Consider the following 21,685-nt stretch of genomic DNA (forward strand, 5'->3'; position numbering starts at 1 on the left):
ATTTGGTAATTTTTCAAAGCTCATTAGGTAATAAGTAGAGTTTTTTCCCTTTCGTGTTGTGTATCTGTTTAGAACAGGCGAATGTTTGACTGCATAGTCTGTTTAAAGATTCCCATCTCTCCCCCACCCTCCTCTCAGAAAGCTAAAGAGAAAAAGATCACATTCGAATTTACAAAGTATCTTTTTTTGTTGGGTTGCAATTGCTGACCTCTTTGCTTTGTGAGAAGAGTACGCTAAGGATATAAAAACAACCCCTTCAAAGAACAAAGATGTCATTGTAAACTTAGTCATGTGAGTTACACACTAATACTGTACTTTACATTTGAATGACAGTTATGAGACATTTTTCTTTTTCATTTGGTCAAAAGAAAGCAGCTAATCGGTTTTCTTTCACTGGGAAAATATTTAGAATCATTGTTCTCCTTGTAGATGTGAAAGAAACAATGTATACGTTTGCCAGAAATGCAGCCGCCGTATTTTGAATGTCACCTTTTAAAGATGCTTAATATATTTATCAGGTCTGTTCGGGTTTTTTTAAATGGTTTGGTGGAGACACTTGTCTCTACTTGAGTGTTGACAGATGTGACTAGGAAGGATTTTCAGGGAGCGGTGGGCTGCAAATGGAATTGAACACATGCCCTTTCAGTTACTAAAGACAGGTGAGATAATGCTGGTGCCACTGTTGCTAACCCATGCTGCCATATCTTCTTTACTCTTGTCACCAGCATTCACTAGGTCAAAGCTAGCATGGTTATGCCTACCCAAGCTACAATTATACCTTTTAATTTTCCGTGTAGACAGCCCTCACTGGACACTAGCATCTTTTAAGGAAGCAGTTGTTAAACCTTTTGAGTAAGAAATTATCTCTTGATGCTCAACTCTCCAGTTGTCATCCTATCCCAAATCCTTCTTTCTGCGAGGTGAAGGTTAGTGATGCAATTCTAATAGAACAAATCTAGAGTATCTATTTACATCGTGCGGTACAGTAATAAACAGCTCCAAAATCTGACCTCTTCTCTCTGCCCATGCAGCTAAGATTCTTGTCCATTGCTTCTTTGTCTTACTTTCAGAGCCCTTCCCGCTATATCCTTGCTCTGTTACGTTTATTGCAAGATTGGCTCCTCTCTTCACTCTGGCAACAATGCCTGTCTTGATTATCTGATTTGTCACGTCTGACAAGCAACTTTCCTACTTTGTCCCTTGCCACCCCCTTATATATGGGAAAAACTCTTTTTTTTTTTTTAAAATATAAAAAAACTGCTGTCCAATACTGTCTCTCCTCAAAAACAAACTCAAATGTAACAAATACAGAAAATTGCAACATAATTGCTAATCAGATGGCAAGTTGTGCTCCTGATTTGCTAAGAATTGTGCATGTCATTGTTTGTTTGTTACCCTTCCACCCCACCAGATATGCTTGTCTCCTCCACCTGTTGTATCATGTGTTCCCTAGATTATGAATTCTGGAGTCAGAACAGTTATTTGCCATGCACCTAACACAATAGAGCCCTCAATATGGCTGGCTTCTAGGCACTACTTTAAAATAAGTGATTAATAGTAGTATGAAGTGCTCAGGTCTCTTTGACCCCAGTTGTAGAGCCAATATCATTTGTGTTAGTGATCTTCTAGCATGATGATCCCATTACATGGTGTTCTTTTTATCTGTCAGCTCCCTTTGATATTGCTAGCCTCAAACTGGTTAACTGCAAGGCAAACTGCATGAGGTTACACCTTAAGAAAATCCCGAAATTGCAGGTAGTGAAGGTAACTGCCTGCCTTCTTAAACAACATTTCCCATAGAGGGGCATGTTGCACCCATGGTCTGATCTGCTACAAGGTGATGTCCGTCTGAAATTTAAGGTTTTAATTTTTAACCTGCAAAGGTGGGCTTCTTCTCTGCCTGCCATGAAGATGGTCTCTCTTGACTCCACTGTTGCATTCCCACCTAAGCTTCAGAGTGTGGCTATTAGTCTACAATAGCAGAGATCTATACGTAAAAGGAGCTGAATAGGGTTTAAGTAATTACAGGGATTTTTTAAAAAGTGTCTCACTTTGGCAACTGATAAACGTAGTTCCATGTGGAAGGAAAATGAACAAAGAATATCTGACACAGGTTTGTTATAGGAGTGGGTGGGTGAGATTCTGTGGCCTGCATTGTGCAGGAGGTCAGACTAGATGATCATAATGGTACCTTCTGACCTTAAAAGTCTATGATTCTGTGATAACACTCTCAAGCTTGTCATGGGCTTTTAGTTACTGTATTTTACTGTATATACAGATATCTTCTGTTGAAGATAGAATGGTGCAATCATAATGGCCAAACTGGGCGTATAATCACCAAACGCACTGATTGAAACTCCCATCTGCCTCCCATTTTTCATGTTATTAATTTATGTTTTATATATTTCTCCCTATGGCCCAAGTTCTGCCAACTCTGTGGGCATCCTTTAATTTTAAGCCATTGAAGTTAATTAGACTATGTGCTTTTAAGTATATGCAAAGTGTTTGAAAGATTGGAACCACAGTGAAAAAATTAGCAGTGGAAGTAATTCTAATTTAAAAACTTGTTTCATGTATAATTCCTTTTAATACGTTATTTTACCAACTGTTTTCTTGTAGATGTGTCAAACTAATGATTACTCGTGAAAGGGAATGTTAGCCATCATAAATCATGGCTGGTTTTTTTTTAAATAACTAAGTATGTATACTATTAGTATATCTTGTATACATTTTGTAAATTTTTGACAACTGCAGTGCTGAAAATATGTCTTGCTATTGTGTGTTCCTTTTGAAGGCTTTTGAGTTAACGAGATTTCTTTATTAAACATGTAGAAAATTAGTGATCTATCAAATCTTATAGCTAATTTCCCAGTGCCACCTAGTGGTTAAAAATGAAATTTATAGTAAAAGGAGACGTTAATTTGTCTGCAGGGCACCCATTATCCAGATAAATGTTGATTGCTTTGCTAGGTTTTTTGTTCTTAATTGGCAGAATGTGTATTTGCAGTAGTAAATTAATATCTCGTATCTTTCTGTTTATAGTATTGGTGTCCTTTGTGCTTATGCTGCCAACCAACACTTAACAAGTCAAGTCCGGGGAGCAAAGAACCTGGTGCACAGTAATTTTAAAGACCTGAGAATTTTCCTCAATGACACTCCAGGGGTAAAGAGATGCTTTCTTTATATATGTGGTTGTATATGTAAAATAAGTATTCTAGAAAGTAGTTTTTCTTCCTATTTGGTATTAGTGATGCATGCAACAAGCTGTATTTTCTTTATGCATGCCAATCCATTGCGCTGGTTGCCAATCGCATAAAATATAACACAATACAATAAAAGATAAAGGACTTCTCATAAGTTAATAAATATCCACCTGTTATTCTTGTGGACCAGCATTCTTCGAACAAATAAGGGGCTGTGCAGTAATGTGACACTCCTTTGCCTTTTTTCTTTTGCTGCGCTGTGCGTTGCCCAAGAGGTAATTTTTTTAAAGGGAAATAACCTCCTGTTTTTTAGCAATTCTTATAAAAGTATGCTTGGGCAACAGTGCCATACATCCCTTTTCTTTATGCCAATATCCTCTGGAGTGAACTGTAGCCTTCTCTGTTTTTGTTGAACACCTTTTATGCTTTTTAATGCATATATTGAGGCATACCATATGTGAAGTACAGTGTCCTTAATGGCTTCACGCTTCCTTTTACGTTGCAAAGAGTGCTCCAAATACTTCTCTTTGACTTTTTCCAATGAAAGATTAATTCCTATTAGAGAACTTTATATGATTGCTTTCCATGTGATTTTTAAACAGTATGTTTTTTCAACTTGTAACAAATTAAACATCCAACAACACAGAAGGGAAAAGCTAACAAATATCCCACTTCTTACTGAGCCAGAGCCAGTTCAGACAATACTGTCACACCTGTGGGCGCAGTGACCACCCTCTGCTTTGGTCATAATAATCCCACTCTGTGATAGAGTATGAACTGTTTTTCTTTTGATTGAGGGCTTTGTAATGATGATGTGAGAGTCTGGGAATTCAGGATGTCTCCTCTAACATTGCAGCCTGGGCTGAAGTATATTGTTGTTTGAAGGGAAATCTCCATCCACCACTTCCTTAATTCTCTCCACATCTGGGTATATTCTATGTGCTGGAGGCAAAAGGGAATGTATGTAAATGCAATGTCATGGCAGAGCCCTTTGGGGTAGGTGTGGGGAAGGAAAGATGAGGTTACATAATGAACCTTTGGTTTGCAGTGTGTAGTGTTTTTTTTCATAAATCTACAATCATTTTGAGCTGGCTCAGGGCACTGAAGTGAACCTGACATTGGTAGTTGTGACCCAGTTATACCAAGAATTCTTCCAATCCCAACCCCCCCCCCCAACACACACACTCCTTTGCATCAGCCACAGCTGGGTGCTTGTTGTTGGAAATGTCAGAATATAAAATCTGTCGTGTTTCCTTCAGCTATTGTGATATATATATGAAATAGCTAAAAAGCTAGTGACTCCTAAAAGTACTTTTGCACTAAGCTAAAATAAGTATTAGAGACCGAATGCTCATGGAAACTGCAGAAACTCCTCAAAGTCTCAGTTATGTATGGTTTTCCAGTTCTTACCTAGGTTTATTAGTTCTTTCTCTGTATAATTAACTAAATGTTATCTATAGTCTGTTCTATCAGATCTGACTCTTCTTAGTAAGTTGCTTTGTTGTGCAGGGCATCTTTACATCATGTACTCATGTGCTCCTAATCAAATCCCGGAAATTCTTGATACTAGTAGGAAGGGTCTTTAGTTTTGTTGACAGTGGTATAGAATCCATCTGATAGATTGTAGGCTGCAGACAGACTTCTGAAGTACGAACTTAACATGTCCAATCAGCATTAGGTGCATAATATATAGAGGATGTGATGAAGATGTCAGGTGCTCAGAGCTGTTGTCATAGATGATTTGCAGAATATATAAGTTTTTTGCATTATCAACATCACGCTTCAGTGCAGTTAACAGTCTGTCTATTAAGGACATCAGCTCATACACCATTCCCCTAGGATATCTGTCCTTGTTTTGCTAGTCATTCTAAATCCCACTTTGTTTTGTGCCGTTGTTTGAGAATTCATAGCAGTCCTGCTAAGAACTGTTTAAATTAGTTTCTTCTGCAGATTCCAGAGCCTAGAAAACTGTGGTATATTGATGAGAGGCAAAAACATAATCTCAGTCAGGCACAAAATGTTTCATATGCTGCATGTGATTTCGGCCATTTAATCACTGCTGCTTGTGTTGGATTCACCACACTGAATACTTGAAGATGCAAGCCAAATAGAAATACAAACCAAACAAAAACTGATTAACAAAAGACCATGTTGTCATCATGCTGCTGTCTGGGATAGTGCAGAGCCCAAACTGTCACTGGACAGACCCATAGAATTGGTAAAGGGCACAGTCTGCAATTGGAAAAGGAAAGCCACCTCTCTTCCTGTGGCCAGCAATGGAAGTGCCTGCAAGCTGCCTAGCGTAAGGGCAAACAAAGGAATAAAAAGTGGTGAAGCAATTCAGACACTTTCTACATGTATCACAGTGAAGGAGTGACTAAATACTGTTAGATGGCCAGAGGGATAGAACTAGCATGAAACAGATACATGAGACCCTCATCATACTAAATCACTTGATGGAATCCTCATGAAGCAGCAATTGCTGCTATTTAATTATCATTGGGGTTTAAATCTGCTCCCTAGGAGACTTCCCAATTAAGCATCTCACGACTGAAGAGAATTGTACTGTACATTGTTGGAAGTATTAATGGTAGAGTTCAACAGCTTGGGGGTTTTGCCGCTAAATATGTATGTATGGGGTGGTTACTGTTTCTGTACTAAAAATATATTCTTTTAAACTTTTAGCAAATTGACTACTTGGTGAGCCAATATAACACTACCAAGAACAAAGCACTCTCCGACCTTAATAGTAAGCAATACGTTTTTATTAGCTATGTCAGTGTTATGTTATGTGTATTCAGTGTAGAGTTCACTGAAGAGCTCGTGAATGACTTCTATCACAATACAAAAGTCAAGTTGTTATAACCAGAATAAAACAAAAATATAATTCTTCCTGAAAAATGACACGTGGCACAATATAAATTTTTCTAAAAAATAAACTCCACTCTTCATTAAATGACTTTCACTTTAAGTCAAAGACTAATAATTTTTGCCTTGTTGAGTTCAGTAATCGCTGGTGGTTTCAGAGGAAGCATTTCTTAATTTTTAAAGCACAGGACTGGGTGCCAAGTGACATGGCTCCTGGCTGCAATGCAGGTTGTGTTTTGAGCTTAGTCAAGTCAGGTGCTGTGTTTCAGTGTTCTTGGCCTTATAATAATACCCACCACATAGACATGTTGAGATATAAGTTTACTGATGATTGTAAGACTCTTTCAAATATTTGGCTGGAGCAAGAGAGAATTATTGGGAGCAATTATTTTATAACTAGCACTTGAAAAGCACTGATCATGAAACTTAAAGCAGTTGCTGCATGGTCCTCAGCAGCACAGTTTATAGCGCTTGGTGACATTTCTGAAGCTTTTAATTTAAAAATAAAAAGGCTAGAATGTGGATTTTTTTTTTCCAAGGCTTTTACTTCAGTGTCTAAAGTTAAAAGGAGCCCAGCTACATATGGATCTTCTCTAGACTAGACTAAAAGGTGTGGTATTAGCACCCTAGGGCAAGCAAGTTTTAAAAGTCTGTATAGATAAGACAGTGTGTACTTTAACATGCTACAGCACATTAAAGACAGCATGTCTTGTCTATGCTAGCCTTTTAAAACATGTTATCACATTATTTAACATCATACTTTTAAAATCCTAGTTTAGACAAAGCCACAGAATGCACAGCTGGTCTCAAAGAAAGGGAGGTCATGCACAAGACTAATGGGCATTTAGAGGATAATTTAAAATTGCCATCTGCATGTTCAGCACTCATTTATGGCTTTCCATGCTCTTGAAGTTGCAGACTAAACTGAGTATTTATCTGCCTCCACTGCCAGTTTAAGGCCTGGGTCTTAATTTTCAAAGCCATCGGTGGGACAGGTTCCAGCTCATAAGAGACCACATCTCCATCTACAAACCACCAAGAGAATTGTACTCCTCTAGGGCAAAGTGTATAGGAGCTGCTGACAATGCATTTTAAGTTAAGGGTGGCAGCTGTGGAATGAAGTTATGGGGGAATTTAGACAAATCCAGAGCTTGACTGCTTTTAGGAAGCACTGAAAAACCTTCCTATTTAGTAAAGCCTTTCCACCATAACCAGAATTGACAGTGTTGACCACCTAGGATACATCTATGCCATAGCACCCTGACACTGCCTCCCAAACCTGAACCCCCACACACACACACCGCACCCTCAAAAAACCTACCCTAAGAACTTTCTATGATTTGAAAATGGAGAAAAGCCAGAGACTCCATGAAGTTCACTAGTGACTTCACTATTGCCAAGCTATTCTATGTGGAAGATAGATACTGTAATGGGCAGATGTACAAAAATCTAAGATTGATGGAAAATTTAAAGCATCTTTGGGACTGTCTTTTAAGAACACAGCTGGGGCTTTGAGGGAAAAGGAGAGAGAAAGGGATCCAAAGAATCAATTTCCCTATTTTTTGTGCACTATGAAAAATAGTTCATAGTAAAGGATTGTTGCCCAAAGTTCACTGCAAAATGATGGACTTTTCGTAAAATGTGTTCTGAAAAATAATAAAGTAAAGTTAAGGAGCAGTGCTTTGATAACAGTATTGGAGTATGCATTTCTGGTTTGTTGTTGCATTGCTAGAGTGTCTTCACTTTCCCAAGTCAGGCACTAGTAAATAGACCTCACTCCCTTTTGATTTATTGCTTAATCCCGTAAATCTTAGAGGTAAGTGTTGCCAAAGAAGATGTGGGCAGTGAGGTCTTTTTACCCTGAACTTTGACTTTAGTCCTGAGTGCAGCTTTTTTAGAAGTTAGTAAAAATTGGTGCAAGATACTTGTTCTGATAGGTAGTGATACAGGATTGCATTGAACTGGCTTGCAATGGTTTTTATTTTCTCTTACTACAGATGTTGGGCCATTGCTTGGCAGCAGAGTTCAGGAGCGTTTTGCGAAAGAAGTGCGTCCTGCACTCGATGCAGCTCTAACAATGGCAGGAGGTAAATGCACGTCTCCTGCTTTTATTTATTAATCTTCCATTGCCTTGTTAAGAGAGACCCTCTTCCTATTCCACAAGTTTATGTAATTTTATAATCAGTCCCTACGTAGAGGTTTTTTTTCTGGGCATTGTCAAGTGACTTGAGAGTGTTGTGCATGCCTTAGGACAAGAGGGAAAAGCATGGTTCCATTACAGAGGAAAGAGAGCATTATTCCAGTGGCAAGAGCTTTCCCTCAGAATATGCATCCTTGTACCTTTCTGTTTAAAAAGGTATTTGGCGTCTGTGCACTTTCAGATGGATAGATACTGGACCTTCTGGGTATTTATAAGCGTCTTTGAATGCTAGGTTTTGGCTAGGTAAATGTCCCATCTTTGCCTCTTCCAGTAGTACCAATGGTTTATGGAAGTTGCAGTGGTAGTGAGTTTACAAAGCAGAGTTAGCCAGTGGATTGATTGCATTGTATGAAAGGTTTTGAGCTTATTCAGCTGGGTCTTTGTAGTGAATTTCCCATCATTTGAAATTGTATGTCTACTGCCAGATTTTTTCTTCTTATATGGAAAGGCTGATTTGGAGAAATTCAAACTTTTTGTGAACGGTAATTAATGAATAGTAGTTTATCTGCTTCTCAGGCAGGTCATACTGTTTTATACCTTCAGTCCTCAAAGGGATGTTGCTGCTTTTTATGTGTGGGCTAGCACCATCAAGTTAAAATATTTGTCTAGTTTATTGTGAAGGTACCAGCAACTAAGATGTCTTGACCATACATGCTTTGGGCTTATTAACACTTGATTCTGTGATTTGTCCATTATGAAGATGATTTCAACAGTTCTTGTTTTATGCAAAATTGCTAATTCAGGAGTTTGTAAGTAGTGCAGTTGTACATATGAAAGTGAAAATTTTCACTTTCTTTAGTCAATTTTTTTGCTTTACCCATGCACCTGAATCTGTTCGCACACGTCACCAGACCCCTTTCTCATCACTCATTATCATTCTCCTTTCTTTGCTTTATTTTTCTGTTTGGCTTGAAGTCAAAGTGGAAAGGGCTATAAAAGGTAAAAGACTTGACAAAATCTTGTGTGTTGTGTGAAGTGTGGTTCATTTTTTTTGTGCACTTGTGCCTTTTTAGCTGTATCTGTTTGTCTATTACCCTTCTTTTGAGCACTTCATTGTTTTTGTATGACTGGGCTGAGATCTAAAGGCAGAAAATGTTGCACCAGCCATCACTAATGCTGATTCAACATGTTCTGTTTCACTTGAAACTCAGTTCAGTGATGTGCCCAAAGTGTACAGTAGTGATAGAAATACAGAAAATATTGTACTAAGCTTGCAAAACAAGGCCCTGGATTTGTTGCTAATGACTTGACCCACTTGTGCTGGTATATAATAATGAAACAGTGGACTCATTGTATTTCTGTGTTGCAATTCATCCAAACTAGTGAACCGAACAAAGAGTAAAAGGGGGTAAATTTGCAGGGGGAGGGGGATGGAATCCTGGTAAAAATAGATGGACTGTTTGGCCTGTGCTAGCAAAATGTGCTATGCATCTATTTGCAGTATATTTTCTGCTGCAATAGAGTTGGTTTTTATAGTTAAATGTATGCATCTTGCTCAGTAGCTAGACGGAGTTCTAAATCAAACTTTTAAAATCTTTGTATCATCACAGCAATCAGAGAAACAAAGGAGGCATTGGAAAATGTAAGTGTCTCTGTGGAGGTTTTGCAGGAAGGTACTGAAAGGCTGCATTCTAACCTGACCGATGTTAAAATACACCTGAGCAACACACTCAGTGACTCTGCATGCTCTGCTGCTCAAGCTGCTTCAACTTGCAACGTTATCAGAAATTCATTAAATCAACTGAATATCAATGCTAACTTCAGTGGGGTAAGAATATTGTTTCAACATTTCACAGTGTAGTTTCATTGTATTACCTCAGGAATATTCCTCTGATTTAGGCTCAATTTGTGGAGTAATTTGTGTAGTAAAATGATCTATTCTGCGTCACTTCATCTATGCAATTTCAGTCACTGCTTTTATCTTGAATGCACTAAAAGTGAGAGAGAGAGAGATCTCAAACAGTGATGTTAAAGTGCTGCTCTAGCCAACACTATGATCTGCTAACTATAATTGCTGAGTATAAATTTTGCTTTCATCCAATGAAGGTTTAAGGAGAGCATTAGCAATATTGTGCTATACACATTCTTCCAATTTGTTTTTACTGCCCCCTTTGAAATATGTGGTCAAGTAGTGTATATGGTATCTTGATTTAACTCAAGAATGCTTTTTTCCATCCTAGTTGCCAGGTGTGAGCGCACAGCTTGCCAAAGTCAATGACGTCCTTAAAATAGACCTTTCCAGTTTGGTTCAAAAGGTACGTTTCTTGGTACATTAAATAATAGGATGGGATGATTACATATGACATTTGTTCTTGGCTTTCCCAAATAGAAGTCTTTCTCCCCCTTATTGCTTCTTAGCGGGTTTCTCTCCTGACTGTCCCAGCATTGGTTCACATCTTAAGAGTTAATCTAATAATACTTACATAAGGCTTTACATCTTCAGAGCACTGTGCATCCATAATTAACATTAATTTTCTACTAAAGGATATTCTTCAAAAGCAAAAAAACAAAATCTGGGTCTACTGCAGTGGTGAGCAACCTGCAGCCTGTCAGGGTAATCCACTGGCGGGCCACGAGACAGTTTGTTTACATTGACTGCAGGCATGGCTGCCCACAGCTCCCAGTGGCCGCGGTTCACCATTCCCAGCCAAAGGGAGCTGCAGGACGCGGTGCAGGCCGCAGAGATGTGCTGACCACCGCTTCCCACAGCTCCCATTGGCTGGGAATGGTGAACTGTGGCCACTAGATGCTGCAAGCAGGTGTGCCTGCGGACAGTCAGTATAAAACAAACTGTCTCACGGCCCACCAGCACAGTACCTGACGGGCCACAGGTTGCCCACCACTGGTCTACTGGCATATACTATACCTTTTCAAATTTTAAAGTTTAGGTGTTTTTAGTAAGAGCCTTGTTAAAAGATAGAAAAGCAGTCCACAAGCCCCAGAGCATGAGGGGTTCATCCAGACCTGTGCCTGTCACATGGGTGATCAGGGTGAGGGGGAGATACAAAGGGAGTCGGAGGTGGCTAGGTAGAGTGAAGTGTGCCCTTTCCTTTCCCATCTGGTTAAGATGCTGGAAAGTTCTCTGGCAATTGGCACCCACTGTTTTCAGCATCTTGGGGTTTTTTTTGTTTGTAATCCTTTGTCTCCATAAAACAAAGGCCTGAGGAAAAGGATAGAAATTCTGGCACCCGTGACAGTGTTGTTCATCTTTCCTGACTGGTGTTTCTGCTTACCGGTCTCAACATGACATTTTTGTTTTGGGATGGGCTGGGGGCACTCTGAGAGGAGTAGACTGTGTAGGTGTTCAGCATGTCAGCATTGTTTACTGAGAATATGTGCGTGCAACCTTAGCTTTGTAAGCGTTAGGTCCACGTTGGACAAAAAGCACCTTAGGGTCATAATCATGCAAATGCGACTGATGTATGTTTAAAAAAGTGTGTTTGTGTTTGCTTCTTCAGGGACTAATTGTGAGAGCAAACTACCTGGATTAGACTCTCTCATTAAGCTTTCTATAGTATTTTGTACTTTTAATGGGTGACGTAAAATTTGTTTGACATACTGGATAAGATGTGACGTGTATAATGTCAGCCCTTTTACAACACAAAAACAAATGTGAGCAATTCAGCATTGAGATAGTCTTTTAACTCTCTCCATTTATTTTAGGGCTATGCAGCCTTTAATGATACTCCCGATTTAGTGCTGAACCAAACCAGGAACATCTTATCAGGTGAAACTGATAATAGAATTTGCTTTTGCTTTTGATTGATCAACTGTTTTCTAGAGCATAACATTAAAGCATAGTATCACTCCTTTACCATGGTTATATTTTTGTATCCCCTTTATTGGTGATGTTTCAGGAAATGCTATCAAAGATAGAATCTAAAACTTGTTCACATTTTTATAGACTGAGACGACCACCTTTGGCAGTATTATTGTCTCATAATTAAATCTAAGAATAAGACGTATGGTGTTTTGTGCATTTTTTCTTAGACTACTACTGCCTTGCAGGTGAAATCGTGAGGTCTAAATGGGTTACTCTATCTTTATTGTGCTATAATGTTGACAGTGCTTTGGTTGGAAAAAGCACATATACAGTATTTATTATTTATTTAAGCTAAGCTCCTAATAAAAAAAAAGAAACTGATCTATGTAGTGGTATGAAATCTAGTGGATAAAACACATAATATTTTAACTTGTTCTTTATCTAACCTTTTAAGTACCCAAAAATAAAACAGTTAAATTGGCTAACGGCTTAGTTATCATTAAAAGGTGACGTAGTACATTACTATATGAATGTGTATACTAATGTGTTTTAATTTTTGTTCTTGCATTGTGGACCTGTTCTGCCAATGTAAACAGCTGTTCCTTGTAAGTTTGGCAAAACGATACACAGTATGTATGTAAACATAGCATACTGTGTGACCTTGTCTAAAATGAGTCAAAGTTTTCTAAGATGATGATGTTACATTTTCTTCATTAAGGAGATCTCAATGCAAAAATACTCCTTTCCAGTAGCTGCCAATTTACGTAAAACCAGGCAGACTTTCATTATTTTAGCAGCTTGATGTTTCTTACTAATAACTGAGTGCAGGGTAGAAATCAAGTGGAAAAACAGAAAAAAATTGTAATAGAGTAATTTCATGAACAGTTTAGTTTTTAAAGAGAAGGAGGGTTTGGGTTTAGGAAAGCTGGTACCGGAATCTATTTGTTTCAAAGCATAAAAAAGGCCTGATTCTCCTGGAGGCAGTGCTGGCCATTACCAAATTCCTGTGGCATTTCTTTATATATTTATAGTACAATGGTAATATGAAATATTTTAGGAGCTCTGTGTGGCTAAGTATAACTTTTAAATTATGCCAACAGATTGACATGTTCCCTCATAAATTGAGATAACCAAAATATTACTTCATTAGCACATCTTTTTGAAGAATGCTGCTAACTAATTGGAAAGGCTTTTTATTTAAACTATGCATTTTGTATAGACAGATTATAATTTAACTCTTTCTGTGTTGAAGTTCATATAGGATCTTTAATTTAACAGGGTGTGTTGTAAACTAGGGCTGTCAAGTGATTAAAATATAATCACAGTTTTAATCATATTGTTAAACAATAGAATACAAATTTGAAATTTATTAAATATTTTTGGATATTTTTCTGCATATAACTCGATCATAAGCCGGTTCGTTTATAAGCTGACCCCCCCCCGCCCCAGATGGATAAGTAAAAATGGAAATTTATGACCAGTTCAGAAGCTGACCCTGTAATTCTCGTGTTTTATCTCGTATCCACAGGCACGGAGGTAAACCTAAGTAAACAAAGAGTCCTGGTGAGCCAGTTGCTTACCCTGACGGGCCAGGACAGCAACTGGTGGAGAAATTTTTGGGGGGAAAGAACCTGAGGGTCAGGAGGGTAACCCCTTTGACCACCCACCACATGACCCCACCCCTAGCCTGGGACTCTCAGGCCTGGTCTACACTACTGTTTAAACCGATTTTAGCAGTGTTAAGCCGATTTAACGCCACACTCGTCCACACTACGAGGCCCTTTATATCGATATAAAGGGCTCTTTACATCGGTTTCTGTACTCCTCCCCAACTAGAGGAATAGTGCTAAAATCTGTATTACCATATCGGATTAGGGTTAGTGTGGCCGCAAATCAACAGTATTGGCCTCCGGGCGGTATCCCACAGTGCACCACTGTGACCGCTCTGGACAGCAATCTGAACTCGGATGCACTGGCCAGGTAAACAGGAAAAGCCCCATGAACTTTTGAATTTCATTTCCTGTTTGGCCAGCGTGGAGCTCTGATCAGCACAAGTGACCACGCAGATCTCATCAGCACAGGTAGCAATGCAGTCTCCTGAGAATCGAAAAAGAGCTCCAGCATGGACCGCACGGGAGGTACTGGATCTGATCGCTATATGGGGAGAGGATTCAGTACTAACAGAACTCCGTTCCAAAAGACAAAATGAAAAAATATTTGAAAAAATTTCCAAGGCTATGATGGAAAAAGGCCACACCAGGGACTCAGTGCAGTGCAGAGTGAAAGTTGAGGAGCTCAGACAAGCCTACCAGAAAACCAAAGAAGCAAACGGAAGGTCCGGGTCAGGGCCAAAAACATGCCGCTTCTACGCTGAGCTGCATGCAATTTTAGGGGGCTGCGCCACCACTACCCACCCCGTCCATGGATTCCGAGGTGGGAGTTGTAATCACAACCATGGCTGAGGATTCTGCGGAGGGGGAAGATGAGGAGGAGGATGACCCTGCAGAGAGCACACAGCACTCCGTTAACCCCAACAGCCAGGAGCTTTTTGTGACCCAGACGGAATTACCCTCCCAAGCCACTAGCCCAGACAGTGAAGCCATGGACACGACCTCTGGTGATTGTACCTTTGTAAATATAAAACGTGGTTTAAAAGCAAGCGTTTTTTAATAATTGATTTGCCATGAGGGCTTGGGATGCATTCGCGGCCAGTAAAGTTACTGGAAAAGTTTAACATGTCTGGGGATGGAGCGGAAATCTTCCAGGGACATCTCCATGAAGCGCTCCTGGAGGTACTCCAAAAGCCTTTGCAGAAGGTTTCTGGGCAAGGCAGCCTTGTTCAGTCCACCATGGTAGGACACTTTACCACGCCATGCATGTAGCAACTAATCGGGTATCATTGCATGACAAAGCATAGCTGTGTATGGTCCCGCTGATTGCTGGCATTCAAGAAACATCCGTACTTTATCTCGCTCTGTTATCCTCAGCAGAGTGATATCGTTCATGGTGACCTGGTTGAAATTCAGGAATTTAATTAAGGGGACAGAGATGGCCATTTTCCTACTGGGCTGTTGCTTACAAGAAATCCTTCCTTGCACGTAGCCAAGTGGGGGAGGGGAGGAAGGATAGCCCTGAGCTTTTTTGTGTTTGGCTAGCAGGAATCTTCCCAGCTACGTGGTGGGGGGGAAAGAGGGATGATTAGCAGTGATCTTCCATGATACCAGCCATGCAGTGGGGGGAGGGGTAAAGCAATCATCCTAGAGAATTGGATGGAGGGGGTTGGCTTCTGCTGCTGCATGTTAACAGGAAAGAAGCATCAGAGGGCACTGTGTATATGAAGGCTGGAGAAGCCGAAAGACAATGGCTTACCATGGCCGCATGCAAGCTGAATTCTGATGCCCAGACCTGCATCTGTGAGATCTCTAACACCAGAGCCACAGGCACTCAATATTAAGATGCAAAATGCGACCTTGTAATGAAATCACATGTGCTATGTAAGGTGAATAGTGTTGTTCACTATGAAAATTCTGTAAAATGTATCTTTTTAAATACTTCTCTCCCTTTTTTCCCTCCCTCATGCAGCTGCAAATTTTTCAAGCCTCCCTACTTCATCCCGAAGGCTAGCTCAGATAAGGCGGAGGAAAAAGAAGACACGAGATGAAGTGTTCTTGGAAATCATGGAAGTAACCCGCAATGAAAGAGCTCATCTGAATGAGTGGAAGGACATGGTAGCAAAGTACAGAAAAGATGCCAGTGAACATGAGGATAGGAGGGACCAACGTGAGGATAGGAGAGACGCTCGAGATGAGAGATGGTGGCAGGAAGATCAGCGGTGGCGGGATGCAACGCTGGAGCTGATGCGTGATCAAACTGATATCCTCCGACGTCTGGTGGAGCTTCAGGAAGAGCAGCGGGGTCACATAGTGCCGCTGTAGCCCCTGTGTAACCACCCTCACCACTCACCATGTTCCATATCTTCCTCACACAGACGTGTAAGAACGCGTGGGGGAAGGCTTCGTGCACCCGCCCACTCCACCCTCGTAGACAGTCCAACCAAAAGGCTGTCATTACATTGAAATGTGTTTAATGGCCTTTTCCTTCCCTCCTATCCTCCTACCAATCCACACCCGGGATACCTTGTCAGTTCTCTGCCTCTTTTTCTAATTACTTTTTAATAATGAATACATGATTTTTAAACGATAGTGACTTTATTTCCTTAAGCAAGCTGTAATTAAAGGGGGAGGGTGGGTTGCTTACAGGGAAGGAGTCAATAAAGGAGAGGAGGGTTCATGAAGGGGAAACAAACACAGCAGTCACACCGTACCCTGGCCCGTGATGAAACTCATTTTCAAAGCTTCTCTGATGCGCACCGCTTCGTGGTGTGCTCTTCTAATCGCCCTGGTGTCTGGCTGCGCATAATCAGCGGCCAGGTGATTTGCCTCAGCCTCCCACCCCGCCATAAAGGTCTCCCCCTTATTCTCACAGAGATTGTGGAGCACACAGCAAGCAGCAATAACAAAGGGGACACTGGTTTGGCTGAGGTCTGAGCGAGTGAGTAATGTGCGCCAGCGCGCCTTTAAACGGCCAGACGCACATTCTACCACCATCCTGCACTTGCTCAGTTGGTAGTTGAACAGCTCCTGACTACTGTCCAGGCTGCCTGTGTGTGGCTTCATGAGCCATGGCATCAAGGGGTAGGCTGGGTCCCCCAGGATAACTACAGGCATTTCAACATCCCCAACTGTTGTTTTCTGGTCTGGGAAGTAATTCCCTTGCTGCAGCAGTTTAAACAGAGCAGTGCTTCTGAAGACGCGAGCGTCATGAACCCTTCCTGGCCATCCCATGTGGATGTTGGTGAAATGTCTCCTGTGATCCACGAGTGCTTTCAGCACCATTGAAAAGTACCCCTTGCGATTTACGTACTGGGTGCCCTGGTGCTCCGGTGCCAAGATAGGGATACGGGTTCCATCTATCACCCCCCCACAGTTAGGGAATCCCATTGCAGCAAAGCCATCCACTATGACCTGCACGTTTCCCAGAGTCACAACCTTTCGTAGCAGCAGCTTAATGATTGCTTTGGCTACTTGCATCACAGCAGCCCCCACAGTAGATTTTCCCACTCCAAATGGATTCCCAACTGACCGGTAGCTGTCTGGCTTTGCAAGCTTCCAGAGGGCTATTGCCACTCGCTTCTTCACTGTGAGGGCTGCTCTCATCTTGGTATTCTGGCGTTTCAGGGCAGGGGAAAGCAAGTCACAAAGTTCCATGAAAGTGCCCTTATGCATGCGAAAGTTTCGCAGCCACTGCGAATCGTCCCACACCCACAAAACTATACGGTCCCACCAGTCTCTGCTTGTTTCCCAGGCCCAAAATCTGCGTTCAATGGCTAGAATCTGCCCCATTACCAGCAGGATCTCCAAAGCGCAGGGACCCGTGGTTTGAAATAATTCTATGTCCATGTCCTCATCACTCTCGTCGCCATGCTGCCATAGCCACCGCCTCCTCCTCGCCTGGCTTTGCAGGTCCCAGTTCAGCATAGACTGCACGAGAATGCACGAGGTGTTTACAACATCCACGATTGCGGTATTGATCTGAGCAGGGTCCATGCTTGCTGTGCTATGGCGTTTGCACAGTTCACCCAGGAAAAAAGGCGCAAAATGGTTGTCTGCTGCTTTCATGAAGGGAGGGGTGAGGCTGTACCCAGAACCACCCGCGACAATGATTTTTGCCCCATCAGGCACTGGGCTCTCAACCCAGAATTCCAAGGGGCGGGGGAGACTGTGGGAACTATGGGATAGCTACGGGATAGCTACCCACAGTGCAGTGCTCCAGAAATCAACGCTAGCCTCGGACTGTGGACGCACACCATCGAATTAATGTGGTTAGTGTGGCCGCGTGCACTCGACTTTATACAATCTGTTTTACAAAACCGGTTTATGTAAAATCGGAATGATCCCGTAGTGTAGACATACCCTCACACTCTCCCCTTCCCATTCCTTCCCACTTTATCTGGGAGGGCCAGGGGAGGATGTCTCTGGCCTGGCTGGAGCTGCTCCGGCAGACTGGGCAGTGCGGCCATAGCCTGCTCCAGCGGGCCAGACTGGACGGCACAGCTGAAGCATGTTCTGGGGGGCGGGGCCAACCAGCGTGGCTGCAGCCTGCCAACCCCGGAGCTGCAGCTGCTTTGGAGGCTGGGGGAGAGCAGCATGGCCAGAAGTGGAGAGACTCTGGCCTCGCCTCTTCCTTTCTGGCTGTGTTGGCTGTGCTGCCTCTCCTTGCTCCCTCTGTTGGGGGGAGGGGCTGTGTTGCACCTCTCCCTCTCTATGCCCGTTCATAAGCCAACCCCATTCTCTGGTGCTTCCCTTTTTTACTAAAAAAAAAATTGGCTTATGAATGAGTATGTATGGTATATTGATTTCAATGACAACACAGAATACAAAGTGTACACTGCTCGCTTTATATTACAAATATTTGAGCTGTAAAAATGATAAACAGTATTTTTCAATTCACCTCATTCAAGTACTGTAGTGCAATCTCTTTATCGTGAAAGTACAACTTACAAATGCAGATTTTTTTTGTTACAAGATTGCACTCAAAAACTACAAGTCCATTCAGTCCTACTTCTTGGTCAGCCAGTCGCTAAGACAAACAAGTTTGTTTACATTTACGGAAATAATGCTGCCCACTTCTTGTTCACAGTGTCAGCAAATGAGAACAGGCGTTCACATGGGACTTCTGTAGCCAGCGTTGCAAGGTATTTACGTGCCAGATATGCTAAACATTCATATGCTTCTTCGTGTCCCGGCCACCATTCCAGAGGACATGCTTCCATGCTGATGATGCTCATTTTAAAAAAATGTGTTAATTAAGTTTGTGACTGAACTTCTTGTGGGAGAACTGTATGTCTCCGGATCTATTTTATCTGCATTCTGCCGTATGTTTCATGTTGTAGTGATCTTGGATGATGACTCAGCACATGTTGTTCATTTTAAGAACGCTTTCGCTGCAGATTTGACAAAGATAGCTGCAGCACTTGACCCAAGGTTTAAGAATCTGAAGTGCCTTCCAAAATCTGAGGGGGACAGGGTGTGGAGCATGCTTTTTGAAGTCTTAAAAGTGCAACACTCCGATGTGGAAACTACAGAGCCTGAACCACCAAAAAGAAAATCAACCTTCTGTTGGTGGCATCTGACTCATGATGATGAAAATGAACACGTGTCAGTCCACACTGCTTTGGATTGTAATCGAGCAGAACCAGTCATAAGCATGAAAATAACATAAGAATGGCCATACTGGGTCAGACCAATGGTCCATTTAGCTCAGTATCCTGTCTTCTGACTGTTGCAAGTGCCAGGTGCCCCAGAGGGAATGAACAGAGCAGGTAATCCTCAAGCAATCCATCCCGTGAACGCATCTCCTTTGGAATGGTGGTTGAAGCATGAAGGGACATATGACACTCTAGCTCAGGGGTCAGCAACCTTTCAGAAGCGGTGTGCCGAGTCTTCATTTATTCACTCTAATTTAAGGTTCTTCGAGTGCTTGCTCAGATCGATTCCAATTAGGTGTGTGCGCGCCGCGTGCACGTTCATCGGAAGATTTTTACCCTAGCAACACTCGATGGGTCGGCTGGGTCGCCCCCTGGAATGGCGCCATTATGATGCCGGATATATACCCCTGCCGACCCAACAGCCCCTGAGTTCCTTCTTACCGCCCGTGTCGGTCGTTGGAACAGTGGAGCATGGCTTAGCTGATCTCCACCTCCCTAGCTGCTCATAGTTTTCTCGTTGTTGTTGTGTATATAGTTCAAATTTCTATATTTGCAGTTAGTTTATTATTTTCTTTAACATAGTTAGTGTATGTAATTAAGAGGGGTTCGGGGATTAGCCCCTTCTCCTCACCCGGTGCCGAGGCCCATGCCCGGTTCACCAGGTTTCAAACCATGCTCAGCCTGTCACAAGCCGATGCCTATAGGAGATCTTCACGACTCCTGCCTTAAGTGTCTCGGGGAATCCCACCTTGTAGATAAGTGCTGCATTTGCAAGTCCTTCAAGCTGCGGACCAAAAAGGAGCGGGACTTTCGTCTCAGACAGCTCCTGATGGAGACAGTTCTTACTCCTCCATCCTCGGCACAGAGCACTGGACAGTCCACACCCGGGAGAAGCGCATCTTCGGCACTGGAGCACACCGGTACCACTAAGGCCCCTCGCCACCAACCATCGCCGGCCCAGATGTCTGCTCGGCACTGCTCCCTCTCCCCGCGGGTCAAAAAACATAAGACTCCTGCAGCTTCAGTGTCCACACCGCAGTTGGAGCACCCACCTAAGTCGGACCACCCAGCACCGACAACTTCAATACCTTCGAATCCGGTCCCACAAGAGCCGTCGAGTCCGGTGCCTGACAGCTCCCTGGCACGCGCCATGGTTGAGCTTACTATTCCCTCCACGCCAGAGACATTCTGTACGGCAAGGGAACTGATTGCACTGACAGAGTCTGCACTGCCTCAACCACCGGCACCACACGTGCGGGTTATACAGTCCATTGGCAAGCCTGCCCTACTGAGACCATCCTCCATGCCATCCTCCAGTGCCATCACGCTCCGTACCGTCGGAGCACCAGGTGCCAGAGGCTACTGTTAGCTGCCCCCCTCCTGTGGGTACGGAGGATGCTCCCATTCAGGCACCAGACCCTCAGGTCCCACCGGAGCCGGACATCGCCCAAGTCCACAAGGCAACGGAGGACCCGATTGTCCCTGGCCTTTCCTCTTCCTCTTCTCCAGATGAAGCGGTGGCGGGGACATCCTCCTTGCGCCCTCCTCAAATTGACCTAAGGTCACATCAAGATCTCCTGAGACGGGTGGCCCTGAATATGAACCTCCAGGTGGAGGTGGTTCCGGAGATAGAGGACCCGGTGGTAGATATTTTGTCGGCTGACACTCCCACAAGGGTGGCCTTACCGTTTATTCGGACGATCCAAGCGAAGGCTGATACCATCTGGCAGTCTCCAGCATCTATTCTACCCACGGCTAGGGGAGTTGAGAGGAAGTACATGGTGCCCCTGTATGTACACCCTGCTCCTTCGTCGTCCAATCGGTTAACGAAAGGGAGTACCATGGCCAGCAAGCCCCTACTCCAAAAGCAAAGGAGGCTAGGCGCATGGATTTATTGGGACGTAAAATCTACTCCAACTCAGGGTGGCAAACCAACAAGCCCTGCTTAGCCACTATAACTATAACACCTTGGCGGCGGTTGAGAAATTCACAGAGCTAGTCCCCCAAGACTCGCCTTAAGAGTTTGCAGCCCTTTTGGTGGAAGGAAAGAAGCTGGCAAGAACTTCTCTCCAGGCCTCATTAGACGCAGCTGACTCCACAGCCAGAACTCTGGCTTCAGGAATTACCATGAGGTGAATATCATGGCTTCAGGTGTCAGGCCTTCCACCTGAATTGCAGCATACGATACAAGACTTGCCCTTCGAAGGTCAGGGCCTATTTTCGGAAAGGACTGACCCTAGGCTGCAGAGTCTGAAGGACAATAGGGTGATCATGCGCTCACTCGGGATGCACACACCGCAGTCTAAGTGCAGACCCTTCCGGCCCCAGCCTCAGCGCCCTTACACCCCGCCTAGACAGCGGCAGGACTTCGGCAAGGAGGCATG

General features: G+C 42.9%; 1 protein-coding gene across 10 annotated transcripts in view; it reads left to right on the forward strand.

Annotated features, from left to right (window-relative positions):
- The window catches only part of PROM1 (prominin 1), a 95,365-nt gene that overhangs the window by 42,304 nt on the left and 31,376 nt on the right, over nt 1-21,685 (forward strand). For 9 of the 10 annotated variants that reach the window (XR_007773560.1, XM_050947508.1, XM_050947506.1 and 6 more), the window contains 6 exons: nt 3,043-3,163; nt 5,889-5,952; nt 8,069-8,158; nt 9,822-10,039; nt 10,452-10,526; nt 11,935-11,998. Coding sequence is in view for 9 of the 10 variants with exons in the window: in XM_050947508.1 (XP_050803465.1) it covers nt 3,043-3,163; nt 5,889-5,952; nt 8,069-8,158; nt 9,822-10,039; nt 10,452-10,526; nt 11,935-11,998 (632 nt within the window). In the remaining variant the exon portion in view is untranslated. The remainder of the gene's footprint in view (nt 1-3,042; nt 3,164-5,888; nt 5,953-8,068; nt 8,159-9,821; nt 10,040-10,451; nt 10,527-11,934; nt 11,999-21,685) is intronic. The other variant, XM_050947511.1, reaches the window with a different exon arrangement.

Source organism: Gopherus flavomarginatus, chromosome 3 (assembly GCF_025201925.1).
Source record: "Gopherus flavomarginatus isolate rGopFla2 chromosome 3, rGopFla2.mat.asm, whole genome shotgun sequence".
Taxonomy (NCBI): domain Eukaryota; kingdom Metazoa; phylum Chordata; order Testudines; family Testudinidae; genus Gopherus; species Gopherus flavomarginatus.